The following is an 18,945-nucleotide window of genomic DNA, read 5'->3' on the forward strand; positions in this document are numbered from 1 at the left end:
CCTGCCCCATCAAGACTAATACTCCTATTACAAGTGGGGACTATGTCATTGTAAATGACTTGTTGAGTTAATGGTTGTATCACAGTATTCGATATATCTAATTCTGTATTTTTTCCATTTTATATTCTGAATAATTACATTAAACATATTTCACTGTCTCCAGTACATTTCATTTAAAGAGGAAAGTCCAGCGCCGTGGGCGCACAATAGGCAACGTCGTTGTGACGTTGGTTGTTGGCAAACATTGGGCGGGATGGTTAAACACTTGCTTAGTCGTTGGCTTATCAGAGAAACATAAACTATCTTTTACACCAGGAACTACCGATTATCACATCTGCCTGAATGTTACGGAAGTGTGTAGGGTTCACACGATTCGAGACTACATTATAACTAGGGTTTGTGGAGTGGTCGAGGGGCTGTGGTCTGGTCGACAGACCTTCCTTGACTGTGGTTTCTTCTCTACTAAGGTGACTGTATGCCGTACGTTTTGAGTTCGAATCCAATCAAAATTTACTGATTCAAATCACAGTCGTTTTGTGGTTCGATAGACAGCGATGCGATGACCGCTGTGGTATGCAATAGAAATACATTTATACTTTAGGAAGTTATGAACAGAATGGACCGCTCATGTATCGCCGAGTTCGGAGACGAATTTCCATCATACAATTTGCTCAATAAACAGCAACGATGTATGGCTTTCAATACATCTCTGAATTTCGGCTAACTTTTTCGCGTCTAAGTAGATGTGTGCATATTCCGTTGCGATTTCAAACGGGACCCGGTTTTCAACCCCCTGGTTTCAACCCCGGCTTTCAACATGGAACGCCTACTTTGGCACACAGTCCATGTAGCGACAATGAGATGCAAATGATATGCGGTTAAGGTCTCCTCGACTAACTTTCTGCTGGTTGCTTACTTTCTACTATTTTTATAGTATTTTATACAAAGGCACAGACTTATTCTACCTGCAACTTAAAACTGATGTGATTTTGTAGCTCATTCTTTACTGTCTTTCATAGTTTTTGGTAGCCAGTTACAGACACTTCGTGTTCGTGTCGGCTACATGGACGATCTGCCCGTTTTGAAGGCAATCAAAATTTCATTTCTTCCTTCAGGCATCGAAACTGAAGAATCTTTTCACTCACATTTTGAGGAAGTACCTTTGGCATTGTGACAACTTTGGTCATTGTTTTTATCAGTTGATTCAATTCAGTTGAGCTGAGTGGAATGGAAATATCAGTGTTACCACTGTTACTGGCTACGTCAACATTGCGTAGTAGATCGATCATCCATACTCGAGTACTCATCGACGACGACCACAGCCTTGCACTGTGCACAGCTGTCCTGGGGGAGTCATCAGCGTCATTTATTCTTTACCAATGTATTTCAAAATACTTGACTGACCATTGTCACAGATTACTGGTAGTTTCCTTTTGTTGAAGTTTCTGGCTTACATATCGTGAACAGCAAGCAGCGTATATAGTATTCAAATATACAGGCTCATCTATGGAACTACGGACAACTTTTCCACTACGTCTCAGTCACATGTCATTTGCATATTACGAACGGTCGTCGATGTTTTCCGAGGTTACCTATCCGAGGTAACCGGATATGCAACCTGCGCTTACTATACTTCGGGTCATGCTGTTGCATACCAAACTCTAAACTGGGGATCGTAACGTTTTAAATCAGTTTTACTCAAAATTTCTTCACCCTTTTCTGTGATTTGTTCGAAATACCAAAATTACACTGAAAATAAGCTTACGAATGAGTGAAGATTTGTTTTTCAAAGTCACAAGTTTTTTCCGTTGCAAGCTGCGTGTAACCCGGCCGCGCGACGTCTTTTACCAGTGACCGGCTATTATCTACATCACTGCCAACCAAAAAAACCATAAAGCTACAAACAGTAGAAGGTTCTAACTTACGATTGCTTACGATCACAATCTGCTGCCGTCCTTAGAGACTATTTTTTACATCCATGGCTAGACTTTCCCCTTATTGTTTATATGTCTAGTTTGCGCGCTTGTACCGAGCACGAAATGTTCAGGGCTAGATTTGAACTTGATACAGTGCCCGAGGAAATTCTCTCCTGAACTAAGTCAAGACCTTCGTTTTCTATCTTCCTTCCGAAGCTCGTAAAAATATGTCCATTTCAACTACTGGCTTCAATCACAGCGCCTTCACATTCAAATCACCGGCTGCTGTTGTGAGAAAGTATCGGCAGATCGTCCATGTAGCCGACACGAACACGAAGTGTCTGTAACTGGCTACCAAAAACTATGAAAAACAGTAAAGATGAGCTACAAAATCACTATCAGTTTTAAGTTGCAGGTAGAATAAGTCAGTGCCTTTGTATAAAATACTATAAAAATAGTAGAAAGTAAGCAACCAGCAGAAAGTTAGTCGAAAAGGAGGTGTGAAGACTCTCAATGTTCATAACTTTTTACAGGAACACATACAAAACGTTTTTTCAAGACCACCAATCACTCCAAAAAGAAAATGCCGCTTCTTGCTTGTTCATTACATGTGTCTTATCGTGTACGTTGTATGTGGCTGTGTATGCGTATGTTTAGGTACATAACGGTGATTTTAGTGATAAGTCAGTACGCTTTGTTAGTTGTGCTCCGCAAGGATCAAGATCGCCCAGGCCGCAATTTGAATTTGAGTAATCATGATTGGCAGCATACATTAACATTTAGAACAGAGGTCAAATGGACATTCTGGACCCACGCTTTGTGAAAATATGCGTTCTCTGTATTAAATAACAGTGTTTTTCAACATTTTTTCGACATATAGGCAGTCGCTATACATTCACAGGTGTCATGTATGAGATTGGACGGAAATTAACGCCGTTAACCCGTCGAATTTCCGGAAATCTCGGAGCAAATCAAGTGCGTCTTACCCGTAGCGTGGCTTTTTCACATCTGCATAGTCTTATCATAATCCCCTTTTGTAGGGGACTTTCCTCTTTAAGTATTTTCACTTCATGCACTTTATCCCTTTCACACATGTTCAAATATCTGACCAGAGAACAAACACTAAATAGTCCAGGATGGGAGCTACAGTGTCATTGACGCTATTTTTTTGGAATGTTTGGCCAGTGGTGTGATTCTGAAATATAATTTGCCAATTTGACAAATCAAATGTTGTCAGATTTAGGAATACAGCCATTACCCCTGTGTGGCCAGTTCAATTTCAGAAATGTCTCGTGGGAACTATTATTTGCTGCATTCTTAGTAAAAGCTATAGTGAACCTTTTTATAGATTGTCTGGCCAGTAATGTGATTCTGAAACATTATTTGCCAATTTGGCAAATTAAATGTCATCAGATTTGGGAATACAGCTATTGGACATCACTCCAGTGTGGCCAGTTTAATTTCAGAATTGTCCTGTGGGAAGTATTATTTGCTGCGGTCTTGGTAAAAGCTGTATAAGAAAGCCTTTTTATAGACTGCTAGTCCATAACATGATTCTGAAATATTACATGTATTTGCCAATTTGGCTAATTATATGTTGTCAGATTGGAGAATACAACTATCGGACAATACCCCAGTGTGGCTATTTTAATTTCAGAATTGTCTGGTGGGAAGTATTATTTGCTGCAGTCTTTGGAAAAGCTGTATAGGAAAGCCTTTTTATAGATTGTTCAGCCAGTATTGTGATTCTGAAACATTTGCCAATTTGACAAATAATGTTTTCAGATTTGAGAACAAGCTATTGGACATTTCTGCTTTGAAATTTGCAGACAGTTTGCAAGTTTTGACACCATTCTTTTCTGCTTTCGTTTTACAGATCTGTGTTGTATTATTTTGAAACCATGAACATGGCCATGCAGCCCATTGACTTACCTTGCAAAATCAAAATACGAAAAGTAAGTACTTTGCATAGAGGTCAGAGTTCAAGACTTATGGCAGTCCAACATCCAAAGCTGCCAAGTATTTGGCCCCTGGGTGTGTTAAGTGTGTGTACATCAGAACATAGCAATTGCAGGATTGTTTCTAAATGTGTTACACTATGTGCTGCAAACAGAAATTCAGAATTTTTTTTTGTTTATTTTTAAAACTGCAGGCTGCAAAGTGCTTAACATTCTTTGATGTGTGATAGTCACCTGTAGTAACAAAGTACCATATTTGAAAATCTGGTTCATGTTATTCTGAAATTATGTTGAATATTTCACAGAAAAAAATATGTTTATCAGTATGAATAATGATGATATTACTTTTTTAAGAATCAACACCTTTGCAGGATATTTATTTTCACTGAAACAGGAAATGTTTATTGTACTGGGTTCTTCATTCAATTCTCGTGTTAGGTACACACTCAAATGAAAAAACCAATTTCCCAGGTCTCTGTACTGAAAAGTTCAACAGTCAAGCTACGTGAACAAGTTGAGTAAAAACCTGAGTTTTATAATTTAAGACATTTCAGTTTATTTGTGTGACTTTTTAAGTTGTCCTTTTTACATGTGTTTTTACTGTAGGTTGCTGTCAGTGCCAATCACATGATCGTCGTGACCTTTGAGAGAGCAGTGTACACCTGGGGTGAAGGGAGCAAAGGTCAGCTAGGTCATGGTGACCTTAAGTCCAGAGGTAAACCTGAAATTGTGGAAGCACTGAAAGGAAAGTCTATCACTAAGTGAGTACCCTTAAGTTGGTGATTATTCTTGAAATTGAGCCACGCATCATTTGTGTAATTCAAAATTGAAAAAAAGCTGTAACTTTTAATGAATTTTTCACCAAATCTGTTTTCAATGTCATCTACATTTTCTCCTTCTTCCCAAAGCATGTTGAGATACACAGTATTCAGCTTATCAACTCAGCCTGTACATGTGTAGACTGAATTGTTATTGTTGACAATACTAGGACCGGACTAGAATTCAAATGTAAACAATAACAGTGCTTTTTACACATGATGTGGATGTTATGTTGTCAAACTAAATGTGGGTGTTTTAACATGCTCTGGGAGTGGAACACAAACTTGCCACATTGACATGCAAAACAAAAATAGTGACAAAATCATCAAAAGTTACTACTATTGTCCCTTGAAGTTCAACTTGGCAGGTCTCAGGGTTCCTACAGTCTGGTAAAACAGCTTTAAAAACCTCTTAGGTTCTCTGAGAATATGTGACAAACTTTATATTGTTTAAACTGTTTATGAACAAAGCATCAAATAGTATTTTGTGAAACTGTAGAAACACCAAATTTATCATCAAAAGTACACACTATACTATAGTTATTTAGCATAACGTTTCTTAATCATATTGAATGCCATGGAAGTTGCATCTCAGATAATCAGTATTGTGTGGACAAACACACGCTGTACAAATTATGCATGATGTACTGGTTGACGAGACAAATTCCAGGTATTTTACCATGCTTCAGAAAGCAAATAAAAAAAAATCAGAGAGGGAATTGTGCAAGAATTGCCACAGTCACACTCGCCTGACCATTTTTAGCCAAGTGATTAACCAATTTAAAATGTTTTGAAGACAACAAATGTACTGGATAAGAATGAACTCATAGAGAGGTGTTTGTTTGTGTTCATTATTTCCACAGTACATGCTGTGGAGATGGTTTCAGTGTATTTGGTAGCGACAATGGCATTGTAATGACCTGTGGTGATGGAAGTAATGGATGTCTGGGACATGGTGATTGGTCAAGTGCATCAAGACCAAGACTCATTGAACCTTTGCTGAGGTAAGGACACTTGGAAGGAATGGGTCGGTAACACTGGGTGCGGATGGGTTTCTGTGGGTTACACTGGGTGCAGTGAAGGATTGCATTGGGAGTAGATGGGTTTGTTTGGGTAACACTGGGTGTAGAAGAGGGTTACTTTGGGAGTAGATGGGTTTGTTTAGGTAACACTTTGTGCAGTAAGGGGGATTGCTTTGAGAGTAGATGGGTTTCTTTGGTGAAACTCGGTGTAGTGAAGGAATGCTTGTGAAGTGAATGGTTTTCATTTGGTGACTTCCAATCCAACTAGTCACTGTTCGTCTGTCAAAATTACCATTTGCCTTTTCAAGTGTACAGTGCAAGATTTTAGATCCATGGATATTCCCCCATTTCACCAATGACGTGTTCTAATGCAGTCAGCCAAATTCTTGCCAGTACATTATTACCACATCATTTTAAAATTTTGGTTTAACCCCATTGTATTGTATAGCAGAGTTGGATGCCAGCATTGAGAAATAGGGGTGGCAGGGTGCAGTTACTGCCTTAGTAGTGAATTACTCATCTTTCATCTCATCATTTTTTCAGTGTGGACGTTACGTCCATATCCTGTGGACCTCACCATGTGGTAGTGGTGGGAGCTGACGGCGAGGTCTTTGCATGGGGCTGCGGCAAAGACGGCCGACTTGGACTTGGCAATGAAGAAGACTAGTAAGTCAAAATGTCATGACCTTGACTGTAACAATAGAGTGTACGACAACATTGACCTTGCAGAGAAACATTGTATTGTTTTACCCCATTGTTTGTGATGACATGATTGGAACCTAGCACTTGTAAGGAGGGGTGGAAAGGCTGGTATTTTCTATTGTCAGACATGACATACCTGTGATAACTATATTACTCTAGAATGCAGAGAAACACTGTGTAGTGTAGTGATATAATTTCTCATGGTATGATTGAACATGCGGATCGAGAAATGATAGTTTATGCTGGCAGGTTTGTTATCAGCTTTATGTGTGAGCAAATTGACTAACTGAACACAACTTTCAAAGGAAAACAAAGGATTAAGGTAGCTACATACCTTTTAGACACTTTCAGATTTTTATTTTTTCTCAATTGAACATGTCCCAAACCCGAATAAAGTAAACATTTTCTGAAAGCCCTGATATAGAGCTATCCGACCAAACACAGTACACGGTCATTGTTTGCATAGGAGTCACGTGACAAGCGTTTTGCTGAACCTTCCAAAAACCGGTTTTTCCCGCCTTATGCGAACACGCTGCAAGATTTCCGGTTGGAATTTCTTCATTGACAAGCCTTGACAATATCCTTCAAAACCGTGTCTGCGATTTTCTTTATATGCCTTCGTTTTTTTTTAATTAAGGTGTTAGATGAAGGTGCTTTTCAAGGAATTTTAATTATCACGCCATATAATTTGAATGGAGCCTCCGGGAAAAAATCGCAGACACGGTTTTGAAGGATATTGTCAAGGCTTGTCAATGAAGAAATTCTAACCGGAAATCTTGCAGCGTGTTTGCATGAGGCGGGAAAAACCGGTTTTTTGAAGCTTCAGCAAAACGCTTGTCACGTGACTCTTATGCAAATAATGACCGTGTACTGTGCTTGGTCGGATAGCTCTATATCAGGGCTTTCAGAAAATGTATACTTTATTGGGGTTTGGGACGTGTTCAATTGAGAAAAAAACAAAAATCTGAAAGTGTCTAAAAGGTATTTAGCTACCTTAAAATCACATAAACAGTCAATGTCAACAACCACTAATAGGAGAAACAGGCATCGAAAACTGCCCGTTTAAATAGTTCCTTTTTTTTTTCTAATTTTCCAATCAGCTGTGAGCCCATGGAAGTGTCCATCAGTGAGCCAGTGTTTATCCGGGAAGTCAAATGTGGAGTTGATGGCTCCATGTTCCTGACTGACATGGGATGTCTGTTAGCATGTGGTAGCAATGAAGACAACAAGCTTGGCTTGAACAACAGACAGGGTTTCCTGATGGCCATGAAAAATATATTTACAAGGGTGAGCTGAATAAAGTCAAATATTTCTGAATTTTGTCTCAAAATGATACTAGTTACCAGACTAAGATGAGTTTTTCAGAATCTCCTTAGGCACTCAAAGTTCTTTATACCACAGACAAAGTACTCAATGGATTAGCACCAACTTCCAAAACAGACCTCATCCAGGAAAAGCAAACTACAAGGACTCGGCTTTCATTTGCTGAATGTCTATTGAAGGAACCAAGCTTCAATCGTGAATCATACAGTGGACGAGCATTCTCATGCGCCGTGCCTCGATTATGGAATAAACTTCCTCTTGAACTAAGACAGAAGCCCTCAGTCACTAGCTTTAGAAGGAATCTTAAAACTTACTTATTTACTGAAGCATTTGCTTCATAACTATTCAGCACCTCTGAACTATGGATGCATAGGATACTGGCGCTTTATAAATTCTTTGATTGATTGATTGATAGATCGATTGATTTATTGATTAGATTGATTGATTAGATTTAAAGGGTTACTAATATAACTTGTATCACAAATCATCTATACTGCACCTCCAGGGCCTTATTTCTTATACTCATCAATTTCTTGATTTTACAGACGGAAGTTGAAGGTCGCAAAGTCCCCACTGTCATCAAAGCACTGTCCAAGTTCAAGGTTCTTGACATGATACTCGGGCCGTACCACAGCGCTGTTATAGTCGAACCGGGGCTCGTCTACACGTTCGGGAAAAACGGGGATGGTCAACTCGGTACGGGAAATGTGAAACCCAGAGAAGCTCCTGTACCTGTCAAAGATTTATCAAGTAAAACAGTCCTGGTGAGTCTGAACACCCTGTATTTTGGAATAGTCCTATTGTTTTGGCATGGTCCATTTTTCAGATTTGAGCCCACAGGGGTGTATGAAATGCTATGTGGGTGAAGAAATACTGAATAGTTGAAGTGAGCAACAGAAGAGAGATCTCTGTTTGTCAATTTGTTTACAGTCTATCCCAGAATTCAATACTGTGGTCTCCATAGTGATAGTATTACTATTGTAACTTCAATAATCCCACTGCTTCGTTAATTTCTGTGTTGACATCATGTTGTCAAACCGAATATTCTGTTCATTTCATCTTTGAATGTTTTCTCCCTATTTTGTTTCTCAGTACAGTTATAAGACAGGTATTTCTGTCCATCTTATCCAGACATTGAAAGTGAACCAATGGTACTGCTGTGTTCAGATATTCCAGCGATGGGTATCATGTGATTTGGTCACCTGACAAATTATGATGATCCTTTCGAATAGTGCATGTCTGATTATAATATTGTCATGATACAATCGTTCATTTGGAAATTTTGAAACGGCTGGTTTTTTTTTTTACCTAGTTCAAACATGAATCGTTGGTTTGATGGCATTGAATATTGAGCTTGGTTCATTTCAGATGCTGGCATGCGGTGAGAGGTTCACAGTGGCCGGCACCGAAGACAACTCAGTGTTCATGTGGGGGCGTGGCTTCAAGCCACCAGCGCCCTCTAGTGAGGAGAGCAGTAAAAACAACACCGCCGATTCCAAAGAAAGTTGTAAATGGTCAAAAGGACACCAGCGAAATCCCAGTAACGCGTCCATCGGCTCTGCGAGCAGTCTGGTCGGCGTGAACGACAAAACGCCAATACCCGAGCGTTCGCCGAACGGGAGCGTAGGTAAAGACTGGCTAGCCTTGGCGCTTGCCACTACTGATATTATGCGTTCGTTTACGAACATGAACGTCGCCAGTAGAAATGCTCAATTAGCTGCCAATGAAACTCCCAATATGATTGAAATCATAGGTAAGCCACAACAAGACTATATATCTAGTGGTGACTTTGTGACGTAGTTAGTCCGTAAAAACACTGTAAGTATATAAGCACACAATGGAATGATGGTATGTGCATGGCCCTCTTTATTCACACAATAACTTTATGGATAATGTACACACCACCCCACTATATATCCCTGTTTTTGTTTGGTATGGCTTCAGTTTGAAAAGAAGACAGCCAAAGTTGCATGATTTACAGGGGGGAGAAGGGCTTTTGGCAAAGGGGAAAATAAAAAAGTTTGCAGGAACTATTGATGTCAAATCTGGACTGATTTTAAAGTGAATATAAGTAGCCCGTGGTTAAGACTGTTGAAAACGAAAAGTTCAAACCTTTATGTTAAAAACCCTCAATGTTTCCACTTGTGAAGAATGAATTATTTACAGCATGAAGTATTTCAAATTATGTGGAGTTTTTAGGATTGAAATTAAAATAATTATACTTATCATTCATCAAAATTGTACTGTCTTTCTCCAAGGTTCAGCAAGCTCATGTCGAAGTGCGCCCCCAACCAACTCCAACTCACACAAGACAGAAGGTGAGTACAATGAGCAATCTGCTTTGTTCTGTATAGCGCCCTCTTGGGCAGGATTGGAGCAACTCCTTGGACCTCTCTTAGGAACAATGCAGGATTTAGAATGATCAGAGCTGGTGTGAGTAAAGTCTCTGGATCAATATTCATGCATGTAATGCCATCATGTGTAGATTCTTTGCCTGGTCCTGTGAACATTCCTTGGACCGCTTAGTTTGCTCAATCTTTTCAGTTTGTTTACAAAATACTATTTGTAAGATTGTATTGTACCTACATTGCCCTGAACATGTAGAGGAAACTGAATATTTCAATTGTCAGTGAAATTCATGGTGTAATTTCCCCCTCATTTTTCAAGGCTCACTGAGTTCCACGAAAAGTGCGCCACCAACGTCCAGCACAGGAAGTGACAGTGTCTTCCTATCAGCTGGGGAGCAGCAGCAGCAGCAACTCCAACAACAGCAGCAGCAACAGCGACTGAAATCACCAACTTCCAGTGAGATTAAAGGTGAGCGCCCTCTACAGTTCAAAGATTTCTGATATTTCTCATCTCTTTCTATGAGAGACAGTGAGCAATCAAAAGTGTGTATATCTCATTTTACATGTTTGTGCAGTCGGAACATCTCTCATTAATTTTATTTTTTTTTCAAATTTGGATTTGCAAAATAAAGGATTATTTGAAAATCTAAATTTCAATGGAGCTAAAATTTAGAAGCATCAAATCATGCAGAGGTTATTTTTGAAGTCCAGCCAGGGATGAGCAAGTTCATTTGGTATTTAACCCTTTAAACACCATGGTTTGGCCCAATCCTATTATTGTCAATGAGTGTGGACCTGTTTATAGGGAATTAGGGTGAATATGTAAATGGTTCATTATCAGTCAAGCAGTTCTGTACTCAAGTTTCCAAGTTCTACATTCATTCTTTACCGTATGACTGTTACGGGTGCTTATGATTTGAAACAGCAACTCAATTTCTAAGAAAAAACAAAACATGTCATTGGACTTCATAGCCCCGGGTTATTCTTGTACATCCAATCACTATGTTCTTGTGCATTTATCATTGACTGAATTGTCTTGTTTGTTTTCTGTGTTTATTTATTTTCAGGTCAACGACAGATGCCAAACAGCACAAGCACAACCAGTGTGGACAGTGTGAACGGTGAAAGACTGCCAGAAGTTATCCTGAGTCCCCAGCCAATATTGATGTAAGTGAGAGCGAGCGAGCGAGAGAGAGAGAGAGAGAGAGAGAGAGAGAGAGAGAGAGAGAGAGAGAATGTGTGTGTGAGAGAGAGGGAGGGTAGGAGGAGGGAGAAAGTTTGAGGGAGGAAAGGGCGAGAGATGAAGGGAGGGAGGACAATAGGAGATAACAGTGAGAGAAAGCGGCAGGCATCTTCAGATGTGAAAATCTTGATGAACAAATAAATAGCCAAAAACAGGTCTTTCTTTTTTGGACAAGAAAAATTGATATGATATCACTTCACTGTGAAAAATTACCTGTAATTTATATAAAATGTATAAACAAATTGTATAATTCAGAGAAAATCATTTGAACTGTTGTTGTAGGCTGGACTCAACAGGTTCACAGAGTACAGAGGAAGGTGAGACGTTTCCGGTAACTCTCAATAATATTATTTGCCATGGAGAAAACTTATTCCTCCAAGTTGAAACCACTGCCCCGCCACCTAGAAGGAGATCTAAGAAGAAGAAGAGGAGTCTCCCTAAACGGCAGTAAGTGATTTATTACGTTTAACGACCTCAGTCAGGTCAATATAAAACTTTATTGACCCCAAACTCTAAACTATGAGTCTTCCTAAATGTAAGTGGTTAGCTACTAAGTTAATAACTGCACGCAAGTCAGTATCAAAATTTACTGACCATGTCCTGCAAAACATTTATTATTATTCCCTTTTACTGTCACACCACCCTGACAGTGATCAAAGAATGACAAAAGATTGTTAGTGATTTTGAACATTAATGACCTCAGCCAGGCCAATATAAAAAAACATGGAACATCTCTTTAAAGCTGTTAGCACTGCCTTGCTCTGTACAATGTATATTTGGACATCCATATTCAAGGAAGGGGGATAAAGTCCCATTATACAAAGAAGATAAACAATGTCAGAGCTGGATTTGTAAACTTTTCCACAGGCATTTGAAAAGGCACCATATACTGTGTATTGCATGTCCATATGGAGGTCAATATAATGCTGTGTTACCCTACTGTTTTGGGGTGTATTGACATCTATTGTTATTATTTCAGGAGTAACAATAATACACTACAAGTGCCAGAGGGCAGTAATGCATTGAATTCTGCATCAAGTCATGAAGCCGGAGATGAGTACACAAGCTCAGAGGCCTCTGAACTGGATAGCATGGGAACAGTAAGTTCAAAGTTCAAAGAAGAAGGAATTGAGAGAGAGAGAGAGAGAGAGAGAGAGAGAGAGAGAGAGAGAGAGAGAGAGAGGTGGAGAGAGGTGGTGAGAGACGATTATAAAGGATTTGATTCCACCATATTTGAAAGTTGAAGGGTCACAATTTGTATGATAAGAGGATGTAGAATATGGAGATTGGATAAAATCCTGGTTTTCCTGCATAGCCTGAACCCTTTGAGTGCCGTAATTGTTTCCAACCAAAATTTTGGCAAAAATCTGAAAAAAATTACTAGAGTATAGTTTATAAAGGTGACAGAAATTGACTTTGGTGCTCAAAGTGTTGAATGAGACCGTTCACTTTTGCCCATCACAAGCTTGTGTGGGTTTTCATAAATCTGCAATATCTGGAGAGATAACACTACAGAATGGCTCTGCATTTATCATTTGTTGTATCACTTGTATGGTACATGATGCACAACTACTAAAATCAGTAAAATGTATCAGAATTTGAAGGAAAGAGTGCTATGTGACCACAAAATGTTACGATGAAAAAGTACACTTACATCACAAATTTTAATAAGAGATGGCAATCTGTCTCTGGTCCAATTTATGCAAAAAATGCAGTTCCAGGTTATCTCTGAAATCTTAGGTGGCTCAGCTCCCTCTGATAACTCTTGAACTTGACCTTTTTTTGCTTTTTTGTCAGATCCCAACATGGCTCAAAAAAGAACTGAAGGACTCAGAGACCACGTTACCTGACGACAGTGAAGACGATGACGACGCGTCTTCTGACGATGAACACAGCAGCCATGGAAAGTTTGGCAGCATTAAGATTAGCACAGGATTAAAACAAGAGATTAAGGGTAAGTTTCCATCTGATATACCCGTTTAATCAACATTTGGAACAGTCCTGATATTTGTTTATGGGCCAAACCATTTTCAGTGAGAGGGGTTACAGCATCTGTATGCTAATATTTGTATTTAACGGGTATGAGCAAGGTACCTCAGATATTCTAGTGTTTCATATAGGCTGCAGAATTGTTGGATTACCCCATGTTTCTTCTGTCAAATGATTAAAAAGGGCAGTGACCTACAATTGGACAACATCCAGTCAATCCATGTTCTGATCGTAGACAATTGTTGTCTGTTTATAGCCAGACAGCATTGTAACATGTGCATTTTAAAAAGTGTAGACCCAAATTAACATTGTGTTCTTGGTACTGGAACTCTTTATGGCATTCCCTTCGAATTTTTTTACTCCTAATTAAGGTAGTACACACCTCGAAGGTGAAAAACTTATACTTTTGCTCAAACTTTCCTCAATGAAACTTTCAACCATTCTCTTGAGAAATCCAGAATAAAAATCAGTTCTCTCCGCGCAAATTCTGGTACAAGACAAGTAAATTGTCCAATATTAAGCGATCTTTGAAATTCAAAATGGCTGCCATACACTGTGTGAACTCTGTTGGGAAAAAGTGAATTTTTGATTTTCAGAAAACTGAGATGGTGAAAACTTTACTTACGCCAAGAGTTTTTAAATGAGCGCCCTCAAGTGGTAGATCAGAAAAAAATTGTAAATATCTGTTCCCAAGGCGCATACACTGTATTACCTTCAAGACTGCTGGGTAACATTTTGTGGCCATGAACATGATCAGTTCTCACTATCAGTGGGAAACCATTCAATGGTACTATTCTATTCACTTCTCAGGTTAATTAGCTTATTCCATTTTCACTTAAAAATTCAAACAGGTTAAGATGAAACAAAGTGACCCCCCCCCTTCTTTCTGTAGCAACCCTGAAAGAAACACTGAAATACATACACAGAGGTTGAATTCTGCACAGATACTCAGCTTTCAATAAACCATCTACCCTGCACCCTTCATATGAATGTGTCATGAATGTGTCATGTGATCAGATAGAAAGAATTTTACAGTGTGTGTGCTTGTATGTGTGTTTAGAATACCACCTATGTCTGAGTATGACTAATCACTGATTCTGTAGTGGTGCTATACATGTACATGTAAACCTGACAAATTTTCCATATTACATGTTCATGGTGTTTGTATAGGGCTGGCTGGCTTATGGATATATCAAGAAAATTTTAAATTGACTCCAAGAGATAAATTGTAGGACATTGTGGTGTTTGAGGGTTGTGTGGGCGCTTATATGCACGCAACAGAAGAGTTTTAAAAGAAAGGACAGTTTTAGCCAAATGTTTTGTACGTATCGCAACGATTGTTAGTTTGGAGCACCCTGCAATAATAAGGCAGTTGCAGTCCCATGAGACCCCCAAAGTATCCGATGTACTGTAGTTGAAAAGTATCAAGGGGATAGGGGATGTCATATGGGGCCCTTTAACTTCAATTATATTTTGAAAAATATCTTCTTCCAAAATTTCTCGAATTATTTAAAAACTTACTTTTGAAATGTTGATGAAGTATTCCGTGATTATCAAATTTTTGAGCAATCTTATTATTTCTTATGGAAAACTTTAACTTGTAGATATGGAAATGGGGGATTAGTGGCAAAGGTTTGAAATAGTATGAGCTTAAAACGTGAATTATGATTGAAACTTATATTATCAAACTAGACTGACATATTCCATGCTGGTTCCTTTCTCTGTTGTTTCTAATGTTGGATGCGTGTGTCACTGGATGTAGGCCAGAATGGAGTTGTTCCCACGGCAACCATCCCAGCTAGCCATGAAACCGGTAATTCAATAAGTATCCATTAGTTGTTAACCTTACCCATAATGCACTACAGTAGCACCATAGCTCATCACTCATATTGTGTCTATGCATGTCTCTGTGTGTCTCTGTGTGTCTATGCATGTCATTGTGTATGTGGGTCTTTGTGTGTATAAGCATGTGTGTATATAAACATACGAATCACCCCTACTGGGCATGGCAAGGTTTACACTGAAGGTCATGGGGTCAATAATGCCACAATATTGCTAACATCAATCGTTGAAAAGTGCTATTTAGCATATTAAAATCCTTCTCCTGCCAAGTTCATATTTCACCATCAGGTCAAATTGGTTAAAGGTTTAGCAAGCACAACATGTCCACATGATGAATTTTATTGTAAAATATAAAATTTGAAGGCCCCTGAAATCACAGATACTGTAAATATGATTTTTATTGACTAAAGCTGCAATGACATTCCAAGCCAAATATCGCTTTTTACTTACATGGCAGATGGGGAAGCGATACTTTCTGACAGAAAAATGTGACTCTTACACATGAAATATATTCAATCCAACTGAAAATTCTTAAGAATGTTGTATAACTGAGAAATCATAAAACCTAATTATTCACAGTGATTTCTCATCCACAATGGCACAATTGACCCAGTGACTTTCCTTTAAGTCATTTTCTCATGTCACCCTTGACACATGTAAGAGTGCTTAACAAACCCTGTAGCTAACACTCTCTTCACGCGTCTTTCTGTCTGTGCATGCGTAAATTCGCAATTTATCATATACATTTATGGAAGAATTTCTTTTGTAATGGAACCACTACTGTTGACATCTTGATATGTGTGTGTTTGCGCAAAAAGCTTGACAATTTACCATGGACATCATGAAGGCATTTAAATCGCGATATTGCTAAGTGCATGTTTTCTGTCTGTGTATAATAGGTTTAAACGGACAACAGGGCATTTTCTTGTCTCTTTATTGACCCACATTCCGGTTTTGGCAATTGTAAATACTAATGAAGTTTCAATATTTTGTTTTAAAAGGGCAAAATGCACTTTTGCTCAATAACTAAAAGAGAGTGGCAGTAGACAGTTCAATGAAGGGGTTCTGTGAACCATACTGCAAAAAAAATGCCAGGATATAAAATCATTTTTGGGTCATAAAATGGCTGACATATCTTTGATATCATTAAGAGTGATCTTTCTTGTAATTATAGATATTCAAAGTCAGTAGATATATCATAATAATGTATTTATTGAAATTGAACCAAAGTGTGGGCAGAAACAGAATTATTGGTGCTCTTTGATCGACTTGTCTCCCACAGGAATAGTTTGAACTTCATGTTTGTACGTTGTGCTATCTGAAACCTCTGCTTAACGTTATATGATTCTTCAATGACTAGGCTATATTGACCCCAACCCTAGCCCACTCTGGTAGATGGGAAATGTAAACAGGGTTCTCCACAAGGGGATTTTTAAGGATGGACCACCCTTTTGTTTTTGGAGCAAGCAATTCATATGTTAATACCTGTACAAAAAATACATTTTCACAGTAAAGTAATATGCAAAATATTCATTGTTATGTAAATTTGCAGTCCTCCTTATTTTCCAAGCTGTGTGGAACAGTGGTAAGGATGGACACAGTACAGGGAGTAACCTTCCTTCTTGCCATTGTAAATAATACAGAGTGTATGGAGTTTAAATTTGGGTGATTCTTTGATCAATCTAAGTCTCTTGCAAGAAATACATCTTGAAGAGAACTATGAAGACATTAACCCCATCTTTTTCTTCCCTTCCTTCCCCTCTACCTCCCCCTTGCCATCCCCCTTTTGCATTTCAGTTGGTCGGTTGGAGTTCTCCAAGGCTGCAAATAGACAGAGTACTGGTAAAGAAAATGCCACAGCAGCATCAAAACAGGTAAGTATTGCAAAGTATGTTATGCCTTGATGAATTTAGAATAGGCCGATATGTGTCTTGTGTCTGTCTGTATGTGTGTGTGTCTGTCTTTGTATGTATGCAGGTAGGTAGGTAGACAGGCAGGTACCAGTAAGTAGGAAGGGAGGGAGGCAGGTAGGTAGGAAGGTACAGGTAGGTGGGTAGATAGATGGATGGGTTGGTGTCTAAACCTGCCGGTATTTGGTATGTACCAGTACATGCATAATTAAGTATGTAAATAAGTGGATGGAAAGTGTACGATTTGTGTTTCTGTGCTGTTACAAATTTTCATACATATGTCTATATCTGATACGGTAGTACACTTTAGACTATATTGTACTTATTTATTTCTGAAAAATTCTTATATAGCGTTACATGTTCTCAGTAAGATGAGCTATTAAGCTAACAAGTGTATTTAAGATGTAGCTTTGTTTCTAACTTGTAATCAAATCAGGTCTGTTTCGTTGTGAATGTTTCTAACTTCCTAGCTTTGATTTGATTGGCAGAGTGAGAAGTCAGAGAGAGCGCCCCCTGTCAAAATGAGACAGCGGGCGCGTGCTGCATCATCGGAAAGTGGTGTGGACGTGGTAGAATATTCTACAGATTCCAGCTCCAGTGATCTCAGGGCTACAGCTCAGGCATCTGAGTATGTATACTTTTCAATATGAATTTGATTCTGAATCACCTTGGCTCTCATTTTACAAGTTTGCTGAGTCCAAGTGGATGGATGCTCAATCTGAACCTGAATCTAAATTACTTTTGCTTTGGAATTTGCAATAGTAAGGCAGCACAGTTGGTAATATTTGGTAAATATTCAGGCTGAATCTGAATCCAAATCATGTTGTTCGTGTCACGTTTGCTGATGTCAAAGAATACTATAGTCCAGAAATGATTTGCTTCATTAGATATTTTTTTACTTCTGAACAGAACGTCCAGGAGTCCAAGATCAGCCAAGAAGGCATCATACGGACCCCCTGCATCAATGTAAGAAACTTTTTGAACCATTTTATCTCTACCTTAAGTATTTGTTAATGTCTTTGCGTTCAGTGTTTTATGAAAAAAGAATTCCTGTTTAGAGCAATGTAGAATATTTTGCATTGATGAATGATAGGTGTCAGATTCTTAGCTGTTGTGCTGGCCTTTATAGACTCAAATCATTGATTGATATTGGTACTCTGTTGTATATATAGTATCACACTGTTTTATCCTGTGTACCTAAATTCCCTGTGAACAGGTTCACACTTACCAAACAGGGTCCGTACGTTCCTGGAAAGTCCGTGAATTTTACAGCTTTTTTGATAGTCCTGGAAAAGACAGTGAAAATAATATTGAGAGTCCTGAAGTCCAGGAAAATTAATAACTAATAATCCACACACAATGTTCAAAAATGACCAGATGATCAGCCATGATATCCTAAAAATGATATGTCAAATGACATATAAAATTGATATATCATAAAAGGGATATCTTTAAAATGGTATTTTGGAGAAGAAAAAATGTTAAAAATTGCTGAAAAACCCTTGAACGTCCTTGAAATTTAAGTGACTTTGAGTGTATGGACCCTGCCATATTGCAACACCATGACAATATGATACGATCTTATTCCCAATGGCAGTGGTCATTATGCAAATTAGGTGTCCCTAGCAACCTAAATGTCCTCACATAAATAAAAAATGTGCAATCCTACTCGACTATAGGAAATGGTCAATATTTATAACATCCACAATTTGAGCCAAATTGTTCTTTTTTCTTTGCAGTCCCTCCGCAAAAATATCCAATCCGTCCCCTTACCATAAACCAAAGACACCAACTGGAGTACAGGGTCAAAGGCCGTTGAACAGGTTGAGAGCTGGGAGAGGGAGAGCGAGAACAAGGTAAGATTGAGAGCTGGG

At 38.7% G+C, this 18,945-nt stretch overlaps 1 protein-coding gene across 2 annotated transcripts in view; it reads left to right on the plus strand.

Annotated features, from left to right (window-relative positions):
• The window catches only part of LOC139123601 (uncharacterized), a 42,811-nt gene that overhangs the window by 20,038 nt on the left and 3,828 nt on the right, over positions 1-18,945 (plus strand). The window contains exons 12-29 of one of the 2 annotated variants that reach the window (XM_070689771.1): positions 3,793-3,871; positions 4,481-4,635; positions 5,556-5,696; positions 6,258-6,380; positions 7,517-7,703; positions 8,285-8,503; positions 9,108-9,366; positions 9,998-10,057; positions 10,407-10,556; positions 11,155-11,254; positions 11,613-11,777; positions 12,310-12,430; positions 13,128-13,284; positions 15,082-15,132; positions 16,959-17,035; positions 17,560-17,699; positions 17,981-18,037; positions 18,811-18,927. In XM_070689771.1, coding sequence (XP_070545872.1) covers positions 3,793-3,871; positions 4,481-4,635; positions 5,556-5,696; positions 6,258-6,380; positions 7,517-7,703; positions 8,285-8,503; positions 9,108-9,366; positions 9,998-10,057; positions 10,407-10,556; positions 11,155-11,254; positions 11,613-11,777; positions 12,310-12,430; positions 13,128-13,284; positions 15,082-15,132; positions 16,959-17,035; positions 17,560-17,699; positions 17,981-18,037; positions 18,811-18,927 — 2,358 coding nt within the window. The remainder of the gene's footprint in view (positions 1-3,792; positions 3,872-4,480; positions 4,636-5,555; positions 5,697-6,257; positions 6,381-7,516; positions 7,704-8,284; positions 8,504-9,107; positions 9,367-9,997; positions 10,058-10,406; positions 10,557-11,154; positions 11,255-11,612; positions 11,778-12,309; positions 12,431-13,127; positions 13,285-15,081; positions 15,133-16,958; positions 17,036-17,559; positions 17,700-17,980; positions 18,038-18,810; positions 18,928-18,945) is intronic. The other variant, XM_070689772.1, reaches the window with a different exon arrangement.

This window comes from Ptychodera flava (genome assembly GCF_041260155.1).
Source record: "Ptychodera flava strain L36383 chromosome 23 unlocalized genomic scaffold, AS_Pfla_20210202 Scaffold_23__1_contigs__length_28996876_pilon, whole genome shotgun sequence".
NCBI classification, from domain to species: Eukaryota; Metazoa; Hemichordata; class Enteropneusta; family Ptychoderidae; genus Ptychodera; species Ptychodera flava.